General features: G+C 32.1%; 1 protein-coding gene and 1 pseudogene across 1 annotated transcript; one reads left to right on the top strand and one right to left on the bottom strand.

The window, feature by feature from the left end:
- Positions 1–7,892: 7,892 nt before the first annotated feature.
- Positions 7,893–15,527, bottom strand: LOC128187400 (uncharacterized). Its single transcript, XM_052857847.1, has 7 exons — positions 15,519–15,527; positions 14,967–15,103; positions 14,804–14,856; positions 14,542–14,691; positions 12,986–12,988; positions 8,711–8,795; positions 7,893–8,094 (listed from the first exon to the last, which is right to left on the bottom strand). Exons 1-7 carry the CDS (start codon positions 15,525–15,527, stop codon positions 7,893–7,895), a joined length of 639 nt encoding a protein of 212 aa, XP_052713807.1.
- A 32-nt stretch (positions 15,528–15,559) lies between these two features.
- Positions 15,560–18,289, top strand: LOC128187399 (uncharacterized; annotated as a pseudogene).
- Positions 18,290–22,959: the final 4,670 nt, after the last annotated feature.

Raw genomic sequence — 22,959 nt, 5'->3', positions numbered from 1 at the left:
CGTATATTTTGAATCAATACAAACGAAAATCACAAAATAACTTAGATATTTTTACTTAACTACAAAGTAGCATTCGTTTCATACAGAATCAATTTTTTAAAGAAAAAATTACACTTGCAGAATTAAAAAAACCCACATTTTTTGAAGAAAAAAATAATAGATTTAGTATTATTTACTACAATTATCTTGCCATTTTAGAAATGAACTAGTTTAGTATTTTTTCTTCTTTTACTTATCAAAATGGATCCAAGACTGGTACAATAAACACAAAAAACACACAGGTCGTCATTCCTTTTACCGAGATAGGATGTCTGATGTCAGGAACCGTGCATTTCAATTTCAAGCGGCTCTATTTCGCACAGGGTAAATTTAAAACTGATAACGGCAAATTCCGGCCTCTGTTTAACACGAGTAGACACCTTCTTTGATAAACACTTTTTGTAAAAAGTGAAAAATTGCCTTTAAAAAATAAATGCCTATGGGAAAATACTATTGTTTAAAAGCAATCTCCTGTAGGATATTTAGATTAAAAATTAAAAAAGGTCTAAAAACCAATTTCATTTCCAAGTTTACTGCCCATAATGTATACTGCCCATAGCAAAGGCTTTTGAACAGTATAGTGTATGTCTAAGGGAGAGGGGAGTACGTGTTTCACAGACATCTCTTCTTAAAGAAAATATCTCATACAACACATAAGTCACATTGAAAGAATGTTAATTCTATACATTCAAGACAATGGTTTATCATCTGATTTGAATTATATTGGTTCTTATGAAACTACACCTTAAGCAGGTGTAAAAATACCACCTTTGTCCTTCAGTTGCATAATCATTTGACACAGTTTTTGGTCTCTCTATATAGGGTAAAGATCTAGTTTATTTAAAATCTGAAACTAATTTGAAGAAAATTTAAAAATAAGTCAAAAAGTTTTGATTTTCATGTATTTTGAAGCGTTATACAAGTTAATATAGACTATATTAACTATTAAAGATATTACAAATGATTTTATGACAACTAACCGTAACATTTTGCATCAACTGTTCTATAGTTTGAACAACATCTTCTCTCATGTCTGCTATATTAAAGAAAATAAAAGCTTTCTACGAAGGAAGAAACCATCTTTATATGCATAGAGTCTAACGTAGCAATAAACCATACTATTTAAAAAAAATAGACTTACTTTCCAGGTTCAAAGCATTCTGGATCAATAGGTTTTGCCACGTCTTTGCAATATACGCAGAAAGGGACAATAAACAATTTTATTAAAATGTGTTCCATTAAATGTAGCAAGTATGGGCGAGTAAACCTATCATGACTGTATTAATTGTTAATTGAAAGACTTTCCTTCAAAATCACATGATAAGGAAATTTTATAGTTATAGTTTTAAATGCCAGCGGTTCGACTGCTTACTGTTCAAGAGTAAAGAGGATATTTTAAAGATTGCATTGATTTTGATGCAATGAATTTCACAATTTCAACTATCTTTACCCAGAGATGCTATGCAAAATTTGGTTGAAATTGGTTTTGTGGTTCTAGGAAAAAGCTAAAAATGTTCAAAGTGTTTGACCGACGAACGACGAAGGACATATACAGATTCTGATACAGCAAAAGGTCACCTGAGTGACTCAAGTGATTTAAAAATTCAGTCACCCATACGTGTGTTTGAAAACATCTGAATCTTTGAAACAATTAAACAAGTTTCTTGAATAAGTTGTAGCAGAAAAAAATAAATAAATAGAATACCAAAATTCAACATTGTATGGATCAAATAAAATGTCAAAATTTGTGACATCCCAAATTTCAATCCTATTCTTAAGATATAAGTAATGACGAGAGGCCTAAGTAAAAAGTTTCCAAACTGTATTTACTTGCTTACCCTTTCTGTGGCCTAGAGTACAAAGGAGGCAAAGAACGATGGTCATTGGCAAAAACCTGCACCTCACTCCAATAATTCAGCCTGTTCTCTCTCCACTATCCTTATCAAAGTGTTATTTAGCTTTACTCGCCGTTTTCCTAGGAACCCAGGTTGAAGCAGTTTGGACGTTTAAAATGGTGTCTTATCGTAGAACATCAATTTACAACGTCTCACTTGGACTGCAAATATATGAGTCCGGTACCAATCCTATTTCTTTCATTCATTTCATGTATGATTAATTTTTTTTCTCTTCTAAGATCATCAAGAAGTTTGTATCAATCAAAGTACTGAGAGTACTGAAAGACGGGGTCTTTAAAGATTGAATTTATAATTGTCCTTGATTTCCTCGAATATGCTTCCAAAATTTATGAGTTTGAATTAGTTGTTACAATCTATGTTAATTCGGCTCTTTTGTAATTGTCTGATAATTTGTCTAAATTTTACTCAATCCCGGCAATGACAAAATATGACATTGTTTATATCTATAAGATCTTTTATTTGATACCTTCATAATTGTAGAAAATTGACACAACGGTATATTATGTTAAATAAGACCTCAAGGAAAATTTTTAAACATTACTACTAACCGGGAAAATCAAACAACTATATCAAACTAGATAATTTTAATCATTAGGATTTAATTTTGTGATCCAAGGGAAAATCCACAAGTCGGACGGTATCCGTAATAAAAGTTTTATGAAAACCCCGAAAACTCTAAAACTGCTGAATTACATGTAACAAACAAAGTGAACATTTGTATACAGATAACAAACACAGGCACCTGACATTAGAAATATTTTTTTTACAATAAGATTACAAGAACTTTGACAATAAAAAGATTTGTACGGTCGCCATTTTGATTTTTAAGACCGACTTATCTGACACCATTTTCTTCATTTGCGATTCATGCAAAATTTATAGGTAAAAATAAATCCGTTCGCCACGTACTACTTTTTTGTGTAAACCCGTGCATCACCTACACGAATTACGATACAACCGTTCCTTTCATTAAAAATCATACTCCGAAAATCAGAGACATAATTTACAGAGATTGTCAACTCCGCCATTAGCGTGTAAATGTTACGGGACCAACCTTACTTTGAGAACTGCAAGTGCAACAGCAATCTTGTATTATATAAGTCATTAAATTTGAACCTGATAGTGAACATGAACCTGTAAATATTTTAAGCGTGTTTTATTTATGAAATATTTACAAAAACTCTTTATTTAGTTTCTAAATTACTTTTTTAAAACTTATTGACTTTTCACAAAGTAATGGTAATGCATTACTTTACTCATGCAATGGTAATGTAATGCATTACTTCAAGAAAATTAAGTAATGGTAATGGTAATTTAATGCCCTAATTCATGAAGTAATGGTAATGTAATGCATTATTTTATAATGTAATTCACCCCAAGCCTGATTCCAACTAAGCCGGAAAACATGAACATTAACATTTAACTTGGTTCTTCAATCGATAAGATTGTATACATTATATGATGTATAATTCTTCCAAAATGTATAATCTATTATAGATTTTGCTTACAATGCATTGTTTAACATTTAAATTCAGTTTAATCAACGAAAGAGCCAACGAACGAGAAGTTAAATTCAGACTTGTTTTTTATTTTCTTTGTACAAAATTCCTTTAGAGACGAACAGCAGTCATACCGCAAGTAGACTAGAAGGCAATGAAACACCTATTTAATTTGTAAAACACCCGTCCCGATTTTAACTTCGGCTTGCGCATGAAGTTTGGTAGTATTCAGGTGAAAGATTGTCAAAATGAAATTCACAACATTTCAAAAATGGCACATTGCATTTGGGATCCACCATCAACCTCTTCTATTGATTAATGAGCTCGTACACCAACTGAATCGTCAACGGCGCTGTGCATTCAGTTACGTAACTCATTCCACATTTGAACCCGAGCAAGAATATTTTGATCAATAAAACTATTTGTTTATTTTCTAAATAGAATTTTGTTTATACCCAGACGACTTAAAAAGATTCAATGCGTGTTTTAATGATACATATTTACTGAAATGCATGAAGACTTTCTGCACTATTTTCTTACGCGTAGACTCAATTCATGTGTTCTACGCGTGCCTTCCGGTTTGAAACTTCGGCTGACAGTAAACCAATAGACGGGGTCACGTGACCCCGTCTAAAAACGGTAACTTTTAACTTTATTTGATAGTGAGGTTTGAATTACGATAAACAGAGTTTTTCTATTTAGGTCGCGAAGATTCAAAAGTCCAAAATACTAGTCTACTAGAGAAGCAACGATTCTTACAAATGCAACATTTTGCAAAAGACATATATTGATTAAGTATATGATAAAGCTATCCTTTTTGTTTTCCAGCTTGCATTGTTTCACAAGGACAAATAGATTTCAATTTATTCTAATTGATTTTTAACTATTTTTATTCTAATTAATATATGATACTTCCTAGTTGTTTTCCACGAATTAATTTAGTTATTTGATGTTCAAAATATTAATCATGATAAAAATCAATTTTTTTAAAATAATTACTGATAAGAGTGTCTTATAAGGAAGATATTCAAAATATACAGATAGTTATGTTGCTTTAATAATTTGTTTCACTGTCATTTACGCAATTTGTTACGATTTTTGTCAAAGACATTCTTTTCTCTAACATCAGAAGGAAAACAAGTTATTACACGTTTCATGTAATTAAGCCATACTCTGAAATGGGCTTTAACTGTATAATGTTTAGACAAATGCCATAAAGAATACAGCATACTTTATAATATAGTCAGTTTAAACATTGCTACTGTATCAACCTTACATTTTTGTGACGAATCAATCGTGCAGTGAGCTGAAAATGAAAATTTACTATTTAAATCCTGTTTTGTTTACTAATAAAAATTGGTCACTAGATAACAAATTTATCTGTCCTTTGCATTTTTTAAAAGAAGGTCACTTATAAAAGAATGTGTCTTATCGTAGAACATCAATTGACAACGTCTCACTTGGACTGCAAATATATGAGTCCGGTATCCATCCTATTTCTTTCATACATTTCATGTATGATTTATTTTTTTCTCTCCTAAGATCATCAAGAAGTTTGTATCAAAAACGGTAACTTTTAACTTTATTTGATAGTGAGGTTTGAATTACGATAAACAGAGTTTTTCTATTTAGGTCGCGAAGATTCAAAAGTCTAAAATACCAGTCTACTAGAGAAGCAACGATTCTTACAAATGCAACATTTTGCAAAAGACATATATTGATTAAGTATATGATAAAGCTATCCTTTTGTTTTCCAGCTTGTATTAAAAATAGCACCAGAATTGCATTGTTTCACAAGGACAAATAGATTTCAATTTATTCTAATTGATTTTTTACTATTTTTATTCTAATTAATATATGATACTTCCTAGTTGTTTTCCACGAATTAATTTAGTTATTTGATGTTCAAAATATTAATCATGATAAAAATCAATTTTTTTAAAATAATTACTGATAAGAGTGTCTTATAAGGAAGATATTCAAAATATACAGATAGTTATGTTGCTTTAATAATTTGTTTCACTGTCGTTTACGCAATTTGTTACGATTTTTGTCAAAGACATTCTTTTCTCTAACATCAGAAGGAAAACAAGTTATTACACGTTTCATGTAATTAAGCCATACTCTGAAATGGGCTTTAACTGTATAATGTTTAGACAAATGCCATAAAGAATACAGCATACTTTATAATATAGTCAGTTTAAACATTGCTACTGTATCAACCTTACATTTTTGTGACGAATCAATCGTGCAGTGAGCTGAAAATGAAAATTCACTATTTAAATCCTGTTTTGTTTACTAATAAATATTGGTCACTAGATAACAAATTTATCGGTCCTTTGAATTATTTAAAAGAAGGTCACTTTTGGAAGTGCATAAGATGTATAAGATTATACAATCGGTCATTTTCTATCATATGATTTCATTTTTCTAGACTTGAAATGTCATCTGACTTCGAGAGATGACAATTGCTGGCATTGGTCTCTATTTCATATGGGTCATTGTCTTTTTATTGGAATTTTGGTGACAGTTCCATTTATGTTTTTCCGGTGTAAATTTAGATATCTCCTAATAAATTAAACAATCATTCCATTGTTTATTTGCATCATACGAAAAATAATTTAAACTAGGCCATATTTCAGGAAAAGAGAAACGAAAGCAAAGTGGTATCGTGAACGGAAACAGATTTGAACACAAGCTACAATTATTTCGGCTAGGATCAAACAATGGCCTCTTTCATTTCATATATTGAAATATATTGATATTTCGAAATAGAAAATATATGAAAAAGTATTGGTGGTAAGTAAGGGAGTAGGGGTACTTCTTTCTTTCTAGAATCATAATAATCTCAGGGGATCGAGCTGGTGTAACTTCTCCTTGAAATACAAAGGAAAAAAAAGAATCAAATGCAACTCAATAAAATATATCAAATGTAACGATTTACAAAATATGATGATATTTCTATAAATAATGAAATCAGAGGACAAAATATTCTATAGGGTTAAATGTCAATCAAATTCATTTTCACATTACTTCATTTATACATTTTAAACTCTTCTTTCTGTGTTTAGCCTTAAATTGTTCTGAAAAAATATATATAATATAATATGTAGTGACATGATAAGGTGACAGTGTGTGATAGGGTGAACGTTGATTGACGTCCTTATGTTATTTAGCAAATAAACATCTTAAACATCTACTTCAGATACTTTGGACTGATAACTAGAAAAAAAATTGTCAAATCTGGTGATACTTCGAGTAAAACATTAGTTCATTAGTTTTAATCCTTGATATTGGATGAAAAGATAATTTAAGAATACTTTTTAACCATTATAACTCTGAAGTACTCATATTGATAAATCTTTCTGATAAGGATGTGTATGTGATATATATAAGAGAAACAGAATTAATGAAAGAAAACGTGAGCAAGCGCACATATCCTACGCCTCTACATTGAAAATGTTTCACATTATAATGAATGACATCGTATGTATTAAATACACAAAGCATAATATATAGCGAAGTAACTCTTAGACCAATCGCCACATCAACACAACTTGCAAAAATGCACATATTTACTTTTTCAGCCAGTCAGTCCAGTCTTTTGATTTTGCCAACGCAACAGCTCCAAGTATTTAAATTTTACTCCTTGTAACTTGTTGTATTGGATATAAAAATACTAGGTATTGTAGTCTTTCCGACCAAATACTGACTGACTGTCATATGGTTCACTTCATAGTTTATGTACATTTAACTAAACTTGGCATAATATAGTTATTAGCATAATACAAAGTAAGTTGTGAGCCCACCACTTCCTTGATGAACAGTTCTGTAGACTTTTTCAATGGTTTTCCATCTGTATTTTGCTATATGAAATTTCCCTGTAAGTATAACCTAAAGTTTGCTATTCAAAGAGGATGGGTTGCACAGTAAATTTCATATAACATAGAACAAATCTTATTAGGTATTTTTTAGCTTTTACGCCAATATGTTTTAGATAGTGATGTATCTCTCTTTTCCCGTTATCTATTTGATTATACGAAATTACCTCTTCATACGAACGTTGACCAAATTTACTGTTTGTTTTGTGGATTTTTAAGATGTTTTTTTTTTGGAAATTATTCAATATATATCAAGTTTCATGTTTGGACCGAAAACTTAATCATGTTTTTATAACATATTTGGCTTTAAGTGCAGTGGATGTTCTTCATGTAATAATCTTCCATTTTTATTTACGCGTGCATAACATGGCAGATAAATGACATGTAACAGCTGAGTTTAAATCAAAATAAAAACTGTTCCTCACCAACACCATGTGAAGAAATTTTTGATATGACACAAACATTTTATTGTCTCTTTTACTTTTCTGTTGGGAGACCTCGAGTCGTTTACGAATGAAGGACGTTATTTCTCTACTGTGATTTTTATGTGCCTTCATTTAGAAAAAAAGTTCTTCGTACTGCCCATTTTCCGATTCACTGCTCGGTAACTCTTTTAATTGTTGTTCTTGGTTTACAATTTCTAACATTTGCCTTGGATCATATTCCGAGTATCCCTGGCGCTCATGAGATGAATATTCTACGGGTGTATTCTCCGTTGTAACAAGTTTTGGCTGGGATTGTCGAAATGGGGTCATTTTTCTGAAGCAAAATACATATATAATAATAAATTATAAAGATTGCGTGCTATAAAGGGCATTCTACATTGACTTTTATTTATACATGTATCTCCTCTAGTAGATATCCAAGAAACCATTGCTCAGATATAGAACATTTTTGTAGTATTAATAACATACTTGAGACTTAATAGTTTCAGGGAAATATAAGGATATAAATATGTACTAATATGGTAATTTACACGCTAATTCAAAATTTGCAGTTGATTAACGAGTGTAATTTGAAAGAAATTTGGTGCTAAATTTCTCTTTTTATGCTTTTACTAGAAAAACACTTCCCTATATTTTCAATAGGGTGTATAGATTTAACCATTTAATAGAAGAAGATGATGATAAATAAGTGTCCTCAATTTAGTGTCGTCTATTAGTCCGTTAATAGTGTTTAAAAAATTCCGGCATAATGGTTATAAAATGTAATTTATTTTCGTATAACAAATACATATTACATGTGATAACAAAAAAAATATTATTTTTGCGAAAAGGATTACAGAAAAAACCACAACATCTCTTGTTGAAAAGTTTGTTATATACTGGGGCTTGTATGTTATTAAATATCAAAGTATGTGTATTAGATGGGTTACCTTTTCATAGCAACTGTGACCAGTAAAACCAGTAAGCAGACTATAAATCCAGACGACAGGCTTAAGATATATATTCTTGTAGATTCTAAAATAAAACACTAAATGAAATACACCATTTGTTCAGCGATCAGCAGCACAACACCTGCATCATTTTAGGGTCAAGATCTAGTAAATAAATTATAATGTCTACTTTGTCTAGATTGTGACGTCATAATTAATCAAATGTGGCTGGATGGTCAGCACATTACCTATCAGATCTACCTTAATATTTTTAATATAATGTTTTTTAGTAATAACTTTAACGATAAAAAGAACTAGATGCTGTCATTAGACAGTAATACCCGCACCAAGTGTTTGCCCCTAAATAACACTGTTTTGTACCAGTTTAATTAAAAATGAAGGCCACATGCAAGCTCTGGTAGTACATTTAAAAATTATAATTTTCATAACTGAGGGATGAGATCCCTGATGGCCTTCCCATATGATAATACACATGAGCAGCACTTTATGTGCAATTTGGGGTTGAACTGTTTGCAGTGAATTTTCAGTTAATCAATTATCTTAACATTTCATGTCATAGAAAGTATAATGGTCTGTATAATTATTACAAACAAAATTAAAAATTAAATTATGCCCCCTCCCCATGGCGGTTGCAGGTTTTAGATTTGCTTCTGTGTGCCTACATGTACATTATTGTGTGTACAGATTTAGAGAAGGTGGGAGTGAGGGGTCCAGACCCCCCCCCCCCCCCCCCCCCCGATGAAAATTCATTTATATCAATAGTAAAATTACCAAAAATACACGTTGGACCCCAAAGCTCTTACAGACATGTAAACGCTCTAACCAATTGCGCTTCAATGTTAGGTAACATTATTTTGGGGATAAATTTTTAATTAATATTTATACTTTATTGTTTATCTCAATAGGAAGTATACATCACAATATGCGGGTGTCCTGCACCATCTTAAAGCTGTTATTTACCTAATAAAATAGCGCAAGGGGTTTTTGAAGAATAGGTCATAAAAATATATGCATGTTACAAATAACTGATCTTTGTCTGAAGTTACGTACACAACACAGGTCTGCAGGTCTCATTAGCGGGTTACCGTACTAGTTTTACCCAGCTCTTCAATTAGATGGTTTTACGTGTATACATACATGTATTTTCCATATGCAGAAAAGGATTGGTTAAGATCAGCTAAAGGAATTCATTATTGTGCCTTAATTGGATTATCATTATGATGTTGACCAAAATAGGTAAGCATTATACATGTAGTAGCAGTAGCTAGCACAATATAATGAGATGCCAGCATACATAAGTTTTACTTTCACTTTCTAAATGTGATCTCCCTTTGACAGCATAATGTATCATCATCTTTTAATATTTAAATAAGCATATCATCGTTACCTATCCTATCGCATTTGTAAAGTTTCTGTCATTTTAGTTGCAAAAGTTATTTTTTTCATTTGTCAGACTTACACTATTGAGTTGACCCCATATTGACCCTGTATAAACAATTTCGTATTAAATTTGTGTATAAAATGTAAGTACATGTAAGTGTAGACACTTATCATTTTTATATGAGTTATAATAGGAAGGAAAGAGTTTTTCTTGTTTAATGTATTATAATGCAAATACAATGTAGGTCATGACCTTATGGGACTGTTCTGATCGACCCTATGAAACAGGAAAAAAAAATATCTTCTAATGTCATTATGATGCATCAAATGGTGTAAAGTACATTAATGACCCCCAGGTGTTGTCTTTAACCCCCACCCCACCCCCTTTATGAAATAGGAAATGATGATACACTGTATATTTTGTTAACTTCTAAGATCCTCATCCCTAAACCATATAATTTATTCTTGCTCTTTTTGTCATTGCGCATCAAATTGTATATAGGTTATGCCTCCTTGGAGACACTCTGACATTCTAGAACAAGAAAGAATAAAGTATTTTATCTTATTCATATGTAGTGTTTGATCCATGTGGGTAATTCCTAGCCTAATGATGACATTGCTTTGTTTAAGAGACTTTACAATTGCCCCAAATAGGTGAATACACATGCATATAACATTTTGTTTATAAATCTTAAAAATTGAATTAAGCAATTTCCAAAATGTTAATGTGCATCAGGAGAGAAAAGGCAATCAAGAAATGATTTAAAATTTGCTATTGTACACATGTAAGAATGTATTAAGAAGACTGAAATCTTTGGAACCAGGCTTGATTAGGGGGGGGGGGGGGGGTGGATGTGGAGTATAAACATCTATAATTTGAATCATTTATTGTTATTAATTTTAACTTGTCAATGAATATTAGTTATTGATCCCATGGTAGAAATATTACCTCTGATCATATCTTAATAGATCATTTGTCAATTATGCAAGGTGTAATGTAATTTTTTTTAAGAATAACATTTTTTACCAGTATAGAAAACTTTTAAGACACTAAATCATATTCTGATTTTAATAGATCATTCGACAATTTGGGCGAGCGGGGGGGGGGGGGGGGTTTATATTTGAGTTTGTTTGGGGTGGGGGTTCCAAGTCATATATTTGACAATTTTTTAATGTAATTCAAAATAAGACTTAAGCCATGCTACAAACCACAACACACAAACTAATACATGTATATGTACATAGGAAGTATTACAAAACATAGATGATTGATCTATATCTGGGTTCTTAAATTGAATCATATATCATGTACATATATTATTGTTTCTTTGTTCAAGACATTTCAGATGGTATGTAGGTCATGATCCCAAGTGCTCTTCCTGAAATTATCAAATATCATAAAAACCATTGAGATCCCCACCTTAATCCAAAGATATTATTCCTCCTTCGGTCATGGTGCATCAGATCATTATATCATGTAAGTCATGACCCTAAGGGGTCATCCTGACCCCCTTAGAATCAGAAATTGTCAATTATCTTTAAATATTGGGGATGATCTGGGCAATTAGATCTGACCCATGGGGTCATCCCCTTCCCCCAGGAATTAGAAATTACCATTTATCTCAGAAACTGTTATAATCATGACCCCTAAACCATATATATTCATGTTTCTGATGTCAAGGGGCGTCAACTGTTATGTAGGTCATGGGCCCTGTGAGTGGTCCTGACCCCCTCGAACAGCAAGTCCCTTAATATCTTCAAAACAGTTGAGATCCCCACCCTTAAACGATATATATTCTTGTTTCTTGTGTCAAGGGGCATCAACCGGTACGTATGTCATGGGCCCCGGGGTTGGTTGTGACCCCCCTCGAACTGGAAGTGCACGAATATCTCGTAAACGGTTGAGATCCCCACCTCTTAACCATATATACGGTATTCTTGATCCTTAAAGGGCATCAAAAGGTATGTACGTAGTGCGCTTCAGGGTTGAATTTAATTTTTCAAAACCATAATGCACATCTGTGGAACAGTTCCGTCAATTTTCTGCTACTTTTTGACTCCCTGGATAAAATTAAATATTTTTAAAACCTTACTGCACATCTATAGAACAGTCCCTATCATATCCCAAGATATGATGTGTCTGTCCATTAAATCATAAGAGGACTTCTAGGATCTATGGGGTTTTTTGTGATAAACGTCAATTTTCTGCTACTATTTGACTCCCTGGATGAAATTTAAATTTTTAAAACCTTATTGCACATCTATTGGACATCCCCAGTTATATCCCAAGAGATGACGTAGCTACTCCAAAAGTTGTACGAGGAGTTCTGGGAACCATACTTTTTATTTTGCAAAAAACGTCATTTTTTGTTGCCCAATATCCCCATAATAAAAAAAATTTCTGGAACCTGATCACACTTTAATATGACACCCCCAATCATATTCTAGAAGATCATTTGGCTAGTGCCCCTCAAAAAATGACGTTATTGAAACCAGTTTTTTTTGTAAAAAAAAATCGTCATTTTTCAGACATTAAATGATCCCCAGGACAAAATTGAAAATTCCAAAAGCTTATTGCGCATCTATAGGATACCCTTAAACATATTCCAAGAGATGATTTGTCTAATGTTGAAAATGTAGGAGGAGTTCGAGGAAGAAGGTGTTTTGTGAAAGAAAAAAAAACGTCATTTTTTACCAATTATTTAACCCCCAGGACTAACAGAGAATTTTTGAAACCTTTTTACAAAACAACATGAAACCCAAAATTAAACTCCAAGAGTTCAGTTTGCTGGTTTATAAGATGTAAGAGCAGTTTGAGAAAGTAAAACGTGACAGACGGACGGACGGAACAGGGTTACAATAATATACCCGAACTTTCTTTAGAAAGTGCGGGTATAACAAACGTAAATATCCTATATCAAGAATTTGAATCGTTTCAAAATTTCTATATAAAGCTCTTCTTTCTAAGGAGATCGATAAAGTTAAAATGGTCATATATTACCCCTCTTAAATATTTTCCGCATAATAATTTTAATAACGTTTTTCAAGAGACTATCGACATTCTACATTAAGAAATGGGAAAAATCTTTTTTACCGAACACTATGCGGATAATTATGCCAGTGCCCAAAGGGCATATCTGCAGCTGTCTAAGTTGCACATATAAATATGTCATATGATAAATTATTGATTACAAATTTTTAATGATTAAAAATAACTATTTTGTTATTGATGTATCTAACTGTCAGGTGAAATATTTACATCCGAAAAATAAATCTCTACAAGAAAAAAATTTGTTCCAATAGGAAAACCATTTTTCTTATATATAGTTGGAAATTCCTACAGGAATTTCAATTCCGATCGATACTATTTGAACAAAACTCCTAAAGGGTTTTAAAATCCGATAGGAAATTTTTATTTCCTTTAAAAAAAACTATCTGTCTGAATTTAATTTTTGTAGGAAAGAAGGAAATATTTTTCTTTAAAAAAAAATTATTCCATAGAACTTTAAGAAAACCCTATAAGATTTCCAACATGTCCTGTGGAAAATCATTTCTTCAATGGAATTTTTTGGATGATTTATAAAGGTAAAAATTTCACCTATCAGCTGGGATAAATTCAAATCAAGGATGGAGTTTTACGAAACCCTGTATCTTAAGCGAATGCAGAAAATGCCTCTGGCATAATTATCAAGTACAGTTTTTAAAGTTACTTTTAAAATTGCATTTTAGAACAATTTTTACCGTTTTTATCTATATAATGACCTTTTTAAGCCAGTTACATCGAGCTAGTATTACAAACTATTATCAAAATATTTTATTTCTCAAATTTAATAAATGTGATTCGTATCTCATTTACTAGATCTTGACCTCAATTAAACATGGTCACGATTATGGCCAATATTTATTTTCCCATGTTGAATGATTACAGTGCTTTAGTAAGGCGTTTCTAATAGTCAACCTAAATTTGAGTGTCTGTCATCGAATTTTAAGCAAGATACAGAGCTTTTTGTTTTCTAAACAAAGCGCTTAAATCATGTTTTTTATTTACATTTTGAATAGTAAAAAGAAATGCAAGGTTTAGACAAAAATTAAATCTAACAAACGCCAGAAATTGTGTATATATGTTGAATACGAATAAGCAAGTAGAAAAACCAGCTTTAAAATGAACTTTACCGCTTTTTTTAACTAATGTAAACAAAAATTATGACGTTAGCCTTGTTTACAATTTAAAGAATTGTTAGCTCGTTCTATGCATCTCTGTATTTTGTCTATATAATAACTCTGCCATTGACACTTAAACTTTGGTTGATCATTAGAAATGCATTACTAAATCACTGTAAACAATAAACATGGGGAAATTGACCAAATCGTGACAATACACCTTTAAAGACATATACAATTAATCATTTGGAATCATTAGCATATTATACCCGTATCATGCTTTGCCTTGTCTTTTTTACATCCGACAACATGGTCACAGATAAAGTCTTGACTGCAGTTACAGCGACTCAGACATCCAAAACCATAGAACCCGTCAACGCATCTTCCCGAACAGTTGATACCAAAAGATCCAATACACGCTGTTTATACGATATGTAATTCACATCAGGTAGATGAATAAGCTTGTTTGATTGTTTAGTTGTAAAATTTACTTCAACATGAGAAAACATTTTTTCCACTCTAACAACTTACGAAAACAATTCTGACCCACTTTTCGATAGTTGTTGCAGCATCCAAACAATCCGCTGTTGGAGATAAACAGAGTAAAACAAAAACAAAGATCAGGAATACTTATTAAAACGTACATTGTTGAAACAGGCAATTGATTCATTTCATTTATACATAATAAACTTACTCATGCTGCTCACATACACCAGATGCTTTCAAACTTTGGATATCGTGCAGATTTAGTAAAACGATTAAACTAGTCAAAACACTCGTGAACCTAAAACTGCATACATCCATTTTATAAAATATAATCGGTTTGATTACCTAAATTAAATAATCTGTACCAGTTAAGCTCTGTACCTTTTGCTTTTCTTTGTAAAGGTTGTACCAAAAGCAGTACCCATCACAAAATATCAAAAAGGCAGGAAAACGAGATATTCCGTTCGGCTTAAAATGATTAATGAAGTTTATCTCTTTTAGGAAAAGGTTAAAATTTCGTTTTATGTTCTATATAAAAAATGGCTCTTTTTATATTTTTAAGTTTTGTTGATACATATTCTATTTAATAGAAAGCGCATTTGAAGCACCCTTTACATATGGAATCTCAAAAGTTTGGAACTTGATACCAATTGTAAAAAAATTGTTTTGATTTATCATTTCCTGTACAAGCAAAACGGATTTCCATCATTAGCTCATTAATATCATTAGTAATGGGAAATATTTTGTTATTTCGATATACGTGCAACATGTGCTTACACAAATGTTGAACAATGTAAAAACATGAAAGTTGTCAAGCTTATGAAGCTGTTGTATGTCTGTTTCTGGCTTTTCCTACTGCCTACTAAAAGGTATAGACGACAATGGTCATTTTGTACTATTTTAATATCCTTAGATGAAGAACTCTGTGTTAAGATTTAGTACAAGTGAAAAGCTGTCAATGTGACAGCAAACCGGGGTTTCTTTAATGTGAACTGTATCCATAATCCATGTCAACCCGTATCCAGTGAAATGGAGTACCCTATATGCAATATTTTGCCAAAAAATGACTAAGTTCAAAAGCTGTAGTTTTTTTTATAAATTATCAGAAATCAAAATCCTAGCAATATGCACATCTCTGATATATGTACAATTGATCTGCAAAAGAACAGTTTCCTATCTTGAAAACTGTATGAGGAGTTATCCGTACAATGAGGGTACCCTATATGTAATATTTTGCCAAAGAATGACTTAGTTCAAAAGCTGGTATTTTTTCCATTAATTATTAGAAATCAAAATCCTAGCAATATGCACACCTCTGATATATGTACAATTCATCTGCAAAACAACAACTTCCTATCTTGAAAACTGTAGGAGGAGTTATCCGTACAATGAGGGTACCCTATATGTAATATTTTGCCAAAAAATGACTAAGTTCAAAAGCTGATATTTTTTCATAAATTATCGGAAATCAAAATCCTAGCAATATGCACACCTCTGATATATGTACAATTGCTCTGCAAAACAACAACTTCCTATCTTGAAAACTGTAGGAGCAGTTATCCGTACTATGAGGGTACCCTTTTGGCAGCCGCCCGCCCGCCCGCCCGCCCGCCCGCCATTTTCACCATTTTAATAACCGGATTTTTCCGTTGGTTCAATAGTGGTTCTGAAGAAAACCCGGAGACGAAAATACTTAGCTTATTCAACTCAATTAATTCAGAGTATTATCACAAAACTCGTAGCAAACGTGTAAGAGATATAACATTATGAATACCAGATTGTATCACAGATAAAGAAATTCTCATTGGTGAAGGGGTTCAGAATATTTTTTGAAAATTTCGTTGCTTTCATTTAGTCCTTTTATAATGTCAGTAATTTTTCTCTTTTCTTTATGAAAACGTTTTAAATGCGAATGCTCTATAATGCACTTTTCTTGTAAACCCTTACGATGCTTTTCTTGCTCCAACGTAAATAGATTTCAACGCCGTGGGTAGGGTGGGGCCACAGGTGGTATTAAATTAATATACAGGAATATAGAGAGAAAAATTTCTCAAAAACCAATTGACCAGAAGAGCTGAAACTTGTGTTGAAGCATCCTAAGGTAGTGTAGAATTAAGGTGGGAATTTTTTTTTATACATTAGTATATATAGAGAAAAATCATTTATAATCTCAAAAATTATTTTGCCAGAAAAGCTTCAATTTGTGTGGAAGGTATAGTAGATTCAAGAACGTTCAAAATATGATCCCCGGGTGTAGTCTGGGGCCACAATAGAGAGTCAATTTTCACATAAGAATATAAAAAAAATCTTTAAAATCTTATGAAAATCCAATCAGTTAGAGACGCTATAACTTTAATAAATGCAATCTCAGAAAGTGTAGATTTAAGTTTTAAAGGTCCTGATCTTCAGGGTAAGGGATGGGCCACACTGGAGAATCAAACTTTTACCTAGGGTTTTTTTAGATTATGCTCAAAACTCAAATGTTATAATATATGGTATAACATGTACTTATATGCAAGCATAATTGCATTAAATTGTAGATTTGTAATTGTTTAGGCTTGGGCTCTGGACAATTCTTGGGCCACACAAGAACTCATTGTATCCATCACGTCATGATGATGACGGACTGGACCAGCAAGTGAAAGAACTCTTAGATGCTTCTTTGAGTACTTGTACGAAGCAGACTTACAGTTCGACTTTGCAGTATCTTCTAGCTAAAACCACACTTGTTTACCTTGTATTTCATTGTAAATCAGTTCTAAAGCTGAAGTACGTTGTAGCAGGTTTATGTGATGTAATACATGATTGTCATAAATTCCATTGTGTTCTTAGATGTGTTAAAAAATCACAGTCAGATCAAGTTGTAAAGCGTCTACCTATAACGGTACAAATTTGGAAAGAGTTGGTCATTTTGCTAGATAACGGAGCTTCTTCTCCGTTTACTGACTTGATGTATAAAATGCATGTTCTCATGTGCCGTCTTTGGATTCCTTTTGTTTGGAGAAATTACTAGTATGAATGCTCTTTCTGTAGATTTTGTTAGAATAGAAGATGTTAACTTCCTGATGCATGTATGGGAACATCACTTTTGTATTAAAAATACGGAATTCTAAAACAGATCCGTTCTCTAAAGGTCTAGATATCACAAATTTTGAAAATTTAAAATCTGTACATTATATGCTTTTGTATTTGGAATTACGAAAGCTGTTTGATTGTGACCAGTTTTCACCATTGTTTATTGATAGTGACCGCAGCTGCCTGCCCATAACTAGAGACAAAATCATTCAACATCTTATGGAACTCTTGCGCAGAAGTAGATTTTGTGGTCAGAACTATTCAAGTCATTCATTCCGTATCGGAGCAGCAACAACAGCGGCAGCAGCTGGTATTGAAGATCATGTCATCAAAGAACTAGGCAGATGGTCATTTGATTGTTATAGGAGATACCTTTGTACTGATCGTCAAATAATTCAAAATGCTCAAAACATGGGTCACCATGAACTGTGTAATATGCATAACTGTTCGTACTAAATGCTTTGCGTCACCAAATATGGCATCATTTAGTTAGTCGTACAAATAAGATATATATATGTATTTTTTCATTTTGTTTCGTAACAGGACAACATTGTTACACTCTATTACACCAAAACTATATTCCAGATACTTATTTTACTTTTATCCATTTGCTTGGGGCTTCCCTCATTTTATTTGCTCATTTGGTGGTCATTCCTTGGTAAATTTTGCCCCTAGGTCAATTTTAGTGACATTTGAAATAGTACTTATAATTTTTTACAACATATAGGTAATTTGGTTGGTTATTAGACTGGACTTGGTGTAATTGATTGTGACACGTAGATAGTTGTTATGACCGTCAATTATAGTTTGGAATTTAGTTTCAATTGTAGTTGATATGGGTTGTCCTGCTCCTCTCATTTTGTGCAATGCATCACAAAATAATGCCTGCTGGGATCAGCCCTAGTCCTGGGATCATCCTGGAGTTCAGCCTGCAGAAATCAGCCCTGGACACCATCGTTACTATCCTTGGATCAATTCTGAGTTTATGTCTGTTAGGATCAACCCCGGGTTTTTCGTTTCTTACCTGAGATCAGCCCGTAGTTTAATTCAGCCTGCAGGGATTAGCCCGGGCACCTTGTAGTACTTCTATGATCAGCATGGAATTAATTATTCTCTGTGCACAGTAACTAGTGTTTGCTAGTTTCTAGATATTAGGGGTAGTTATTTGGATGGTTGAAATGAGTAGCCTCTAAGACGCAAAAGATATGTATATAATATTATTTATGATTCAGGTATATTTTATTAAGCATGTACAAGTTGATGCAATGTATGTTTTTGTGAAGTGTTCTGATGGAGTGTTTATGATATATACAATTGGATCCTTATCTTAATCTTGTTATCTTTTTTAATTGTAAAGTGTATAAAAAAAATGACATTAACAAACTGTCAACCATCTAAAGAATTCATAAAACGAAATACAAATTCAATGCAGAGCAACACGGACCTTTTAAAAGATACAGGTAGTATCAGGTGTCTTTTTGTCTTAATCGGGAAAAAACCCGGAAAAGACCGTAGACAATTAGCTGAATAATTATGGTCGTTGATATGACCATAGAACTTACAAAAAGATGACTTCAAACGAGACTGTTGATAGACTGGTGATAAAAATCCTTTTAAATATTAATTTAATTTTCCTCATAAAATGTTACCGTTTTCTAAATTTGGATCTACTTTGTCACACTCATTGTCGTGCCTGTGGCTACAACTGTTATATAACGTGTTTCGAAACTCAGGGTTGTTATGAGTAAACGGAAAACTGGCGGACCAAGAAGAATGTGAGTTTATTACGCTGCAGTTGTTAATTGATTTGCATATTTTTTCTTGTAAACTGCATAATCTGGTTGGTAGGTGTGTGTACGACTAAATTGAAATAGAATTTTGCGTCGATAAATTTCTCAAGAAACATACAATATATACGTTCGGTTCAAGTTATGATGCATTTGCTTTTTTTCGCAAAGATATATGGGAGTAGGAAAGAAGATTTTCAAAATTTGCACCATTTTTATAGTTTCCCCCCAAAATTTAAAGCTGGGTTCGGGTCATGAATTATCTTTCCCTTCCCCAATTTATACTACACACCGAATTTCGTATAGATAACCCTAGTAGTTTCAGAGAAAAAGCTATAAAAGTTCAAATGTTAACGCACTACAACGAGCAAAATATTATTCAAAGGTGCATGATCTTGAAATGTTTGCTTCATTTTATGGTTCATGCTAGATGAACCAGAAATTAAATGCTTTATCTTAAAAAAAATGCTCTTCTGCACTCTAGATCTAGTATCAGATTCTCACGATTGTATATCGATATAGTGATGTGTTATTATAGAAAATATTTGTACTTCCTAATTGTTTATATTTGAAATTGAAATTTCCATGCAGCTATATCACATTTACAAGAAATACTATAATTTTTCCCAAAATTGGAACCAAACAATGTTTCAAAAAAGCTAAGTACATAAATTGAAATATTGCGATAATTTTGGACATATTTAAATAAAAAAAATAACACACATAGACCTTTAAAGCCAGAAATAATATAAAGCTATATTCAGATTGGCAAAAAGGTATATTATTGGCTTGAACAGCACGGACAATGTAAGTACATGTACACACAAAGTCTGAATAATCTCCATTGGCTTCATAACGCCGAAAACACTATAATGGAAGCATGATTACACACATATAGATATGTTGTGTACTAGTATTTGATTTGTCTTCTTCAATCTCAATGACGTCACAGTACACCGAGGACCTATCATCTATCATTGGTTGATCATATACTCGTGGTAGGTTCATTTCCTCGACATAGTTAGACTGATCCTGGCCATGGGTATTTGGATCCTTGGTATTTGGATCCTGGGTATTACGCCTATGAAATACAAAATGATTTCCACTTTGATTAAATTCCACTAAAGACGACGGCAGATTACAAGATGGAACAGAAAAAAATGTTAAAATATTTATTATTTAATTTTAAAAACTGTGATAAATATTAACATTTTTCAATATTCTTAATGTGAACTTTCTGTTGAGCAAACATGTTTATTTCTGCATGAATATTTTTTCGGGTGATGAACATTGGAGCACCTTATTCGATCGGTTGTCTATCACATCAATACTACTAAAATTATGGACTCGATTTGTTTGTGCTTAATTAAAGGGACATGGTAACGCACAAACCAATGATTCAGCAAATATCGAATTTTTACACGATTTCCACATATTTTATATATCATTTGAAAAAATGAACTTTTAAAAAATTACAGTGTTCAAAAGTAAATAATTAAATTAAAAAGAGAAAAATACAAATACGCGTTGGGCCAATACAAAAATATTGAGTTTTTCTTCCGCTTCATAGCCAGGCAAGCGTGGTGGAATGTAAATACATGTACTGCAGCGTGGCATACATCACGAGCCAAAAGCCTCTCACTGAAACATGATGTCTTCAAAAAGTATATATTTATTAAGATGCGTTCTAAAAAAATGCATATTTCTTACCACAGTCATCCAATAGCTTTAAATTCAAATTCTTTTTTCAATGTGTCAATCTCATTGTAACTATTTTTAGACAGAAATCGCAATTACGTGACACTAAGCCAATGTCCAAAGCACATATGCACTTTCCGGATGAGATTTAATGACCTGTAAATTAATAAGTGATGACAAATGATGACTTAGGAAGTGCGAGATCTGACGTATGATGCAATCTCGAATAGCTCTTTCTATTTCCGTTGTCATAATCAAAAAGTTAAACATATATATTTTGAGTCACCGTGCCACTTTAAGTTAATTATAATACCGGTGAATCGGGTGAGAACTGACAATTATTTTAGGTTTTATAAACATTGTACCAAACTAAATTATGCTATTTGGGTCTAATTCATTTCCTATTAGCAAAAATATGTCCTAAAACTTCGGAGGTTAAACCGGAATAAATTTTAAACTTTGTAATCACTAAGACCTGAGCTTACGCTTCACATTTATTTTTAGTAGGGGAGACGATCCATATTTTCTGTTTATAAGAAGTGTACGACAAAGGATCTTCCTTTTCATTAATATACATGTATTAAGAATAAAAAGAGTTTTATTAGAACATAAAACATGGTCTGAAGTTAAAATATTTACATTTCCCAGTGTCTTTGCCTGTGATAACACTACGTATCGATTTTGTACTATATAACCCATAATACAAATGACGCCAAATTGAGGCGCCAGTGGGGTTTGCTTATTTATATTTAAATATTTAATCAAACGATGGCTTAAAATTATATTAATATATAAGTAATAAGGAATCATTCTTTGAATATTATGAGATGATAATTTCGGTCGGGGCGTGATCAAATCTATCATAAAGCCCCCCGGGCTTTATTGGATTTGATAACGCCCCGACCAAAATCATCACCTCATAATACTCAAAGAATGATTCCTTATTCCTTATATATCTCTTTTCATAAAAAATCTTTATTTGTATTATGATAACAAGATTCGTCACAGTCGCCATTTAGAGGTATTAGACCAGCACAACTGCCAGGATTTTCTGGTCGCCATTTATGCAAAATTGATAGATGCAAAAAAAGTCCGTTTGCCACTTATTAATTAAATTGTATCCTTGGGTATCCTCAACGATAATGAATTAACGATATAACCCCTTTCATAACTATAAATTATTGACACTGGCATAATTTTGTTTTAGAACTAATTTTAAATTATATATATATATATATATATATATATATATATATATATATATATATATATATATATATATATATATATATATATATATATATATATACACAATTTAAAATTCATTCTAAAACACAATTTTGTTTTAACCTGAAATTAAACTCACTCAAAGAAGCGCTAAATCAATAAACGATGTTTCTTTATTCGGGTCTCCGATTAGAGTAGCACCACCAATGTCCTGAGGACCACTGTACAAAGTGATCGACACTCGGATCGGCTGTACTATAACCTGATCGACACTCGGGTGGTAGCCCTCTCTATAGTAAAAAGTAACTGAATAGGAGTCCAATCAGCGTTTCAACATTTATTAAGGACCTGACAGTAATTTTGATACAGATCAGTGATATAGGAACGGCTGTCCGATTCCGACCAATGTACAAC

The sequence above is a fragment of the Crassostrea angulata genome, chromosome 6 (genome assembly GCF_025612915.1).
Source record: "Crassostrea angulata isolate pt1a10 chromosome 6, ASM2561291v2, whole genome shotgun sequence".
Lineage (NCBI taxonomy): Eukaryota > Metazoa > Mollusca > Bivalvia > Ostreida > Ostreidae > Magallana > Magallana angulata.
The sequence above is the reverse complement of the archived record's forward strand: the minus strand, read 5'-3'. Positions and strand labels throughout refer to the sequence as shown.

Excerpts from the sequence above, each read along its gene's own strand:
- LOC128187400 (XM_052857847.1), bottom strand. Across the intron at positions 14,857-14,966 it reads GGTGTATGTGAGCAGCATGA|CGGATTGTTTGGATGCTGCA; the intron begins GTAAGTTTATTA and ends TATCTCCAACAG. Across the intron at positions 8,095-8,710 it reads GTCACAGTTGCTATGAAAAG|AAAAATGACCCCATTTCGAC; the intron begins GTAACCCATCTA and ends ATTTTGCTTCAG.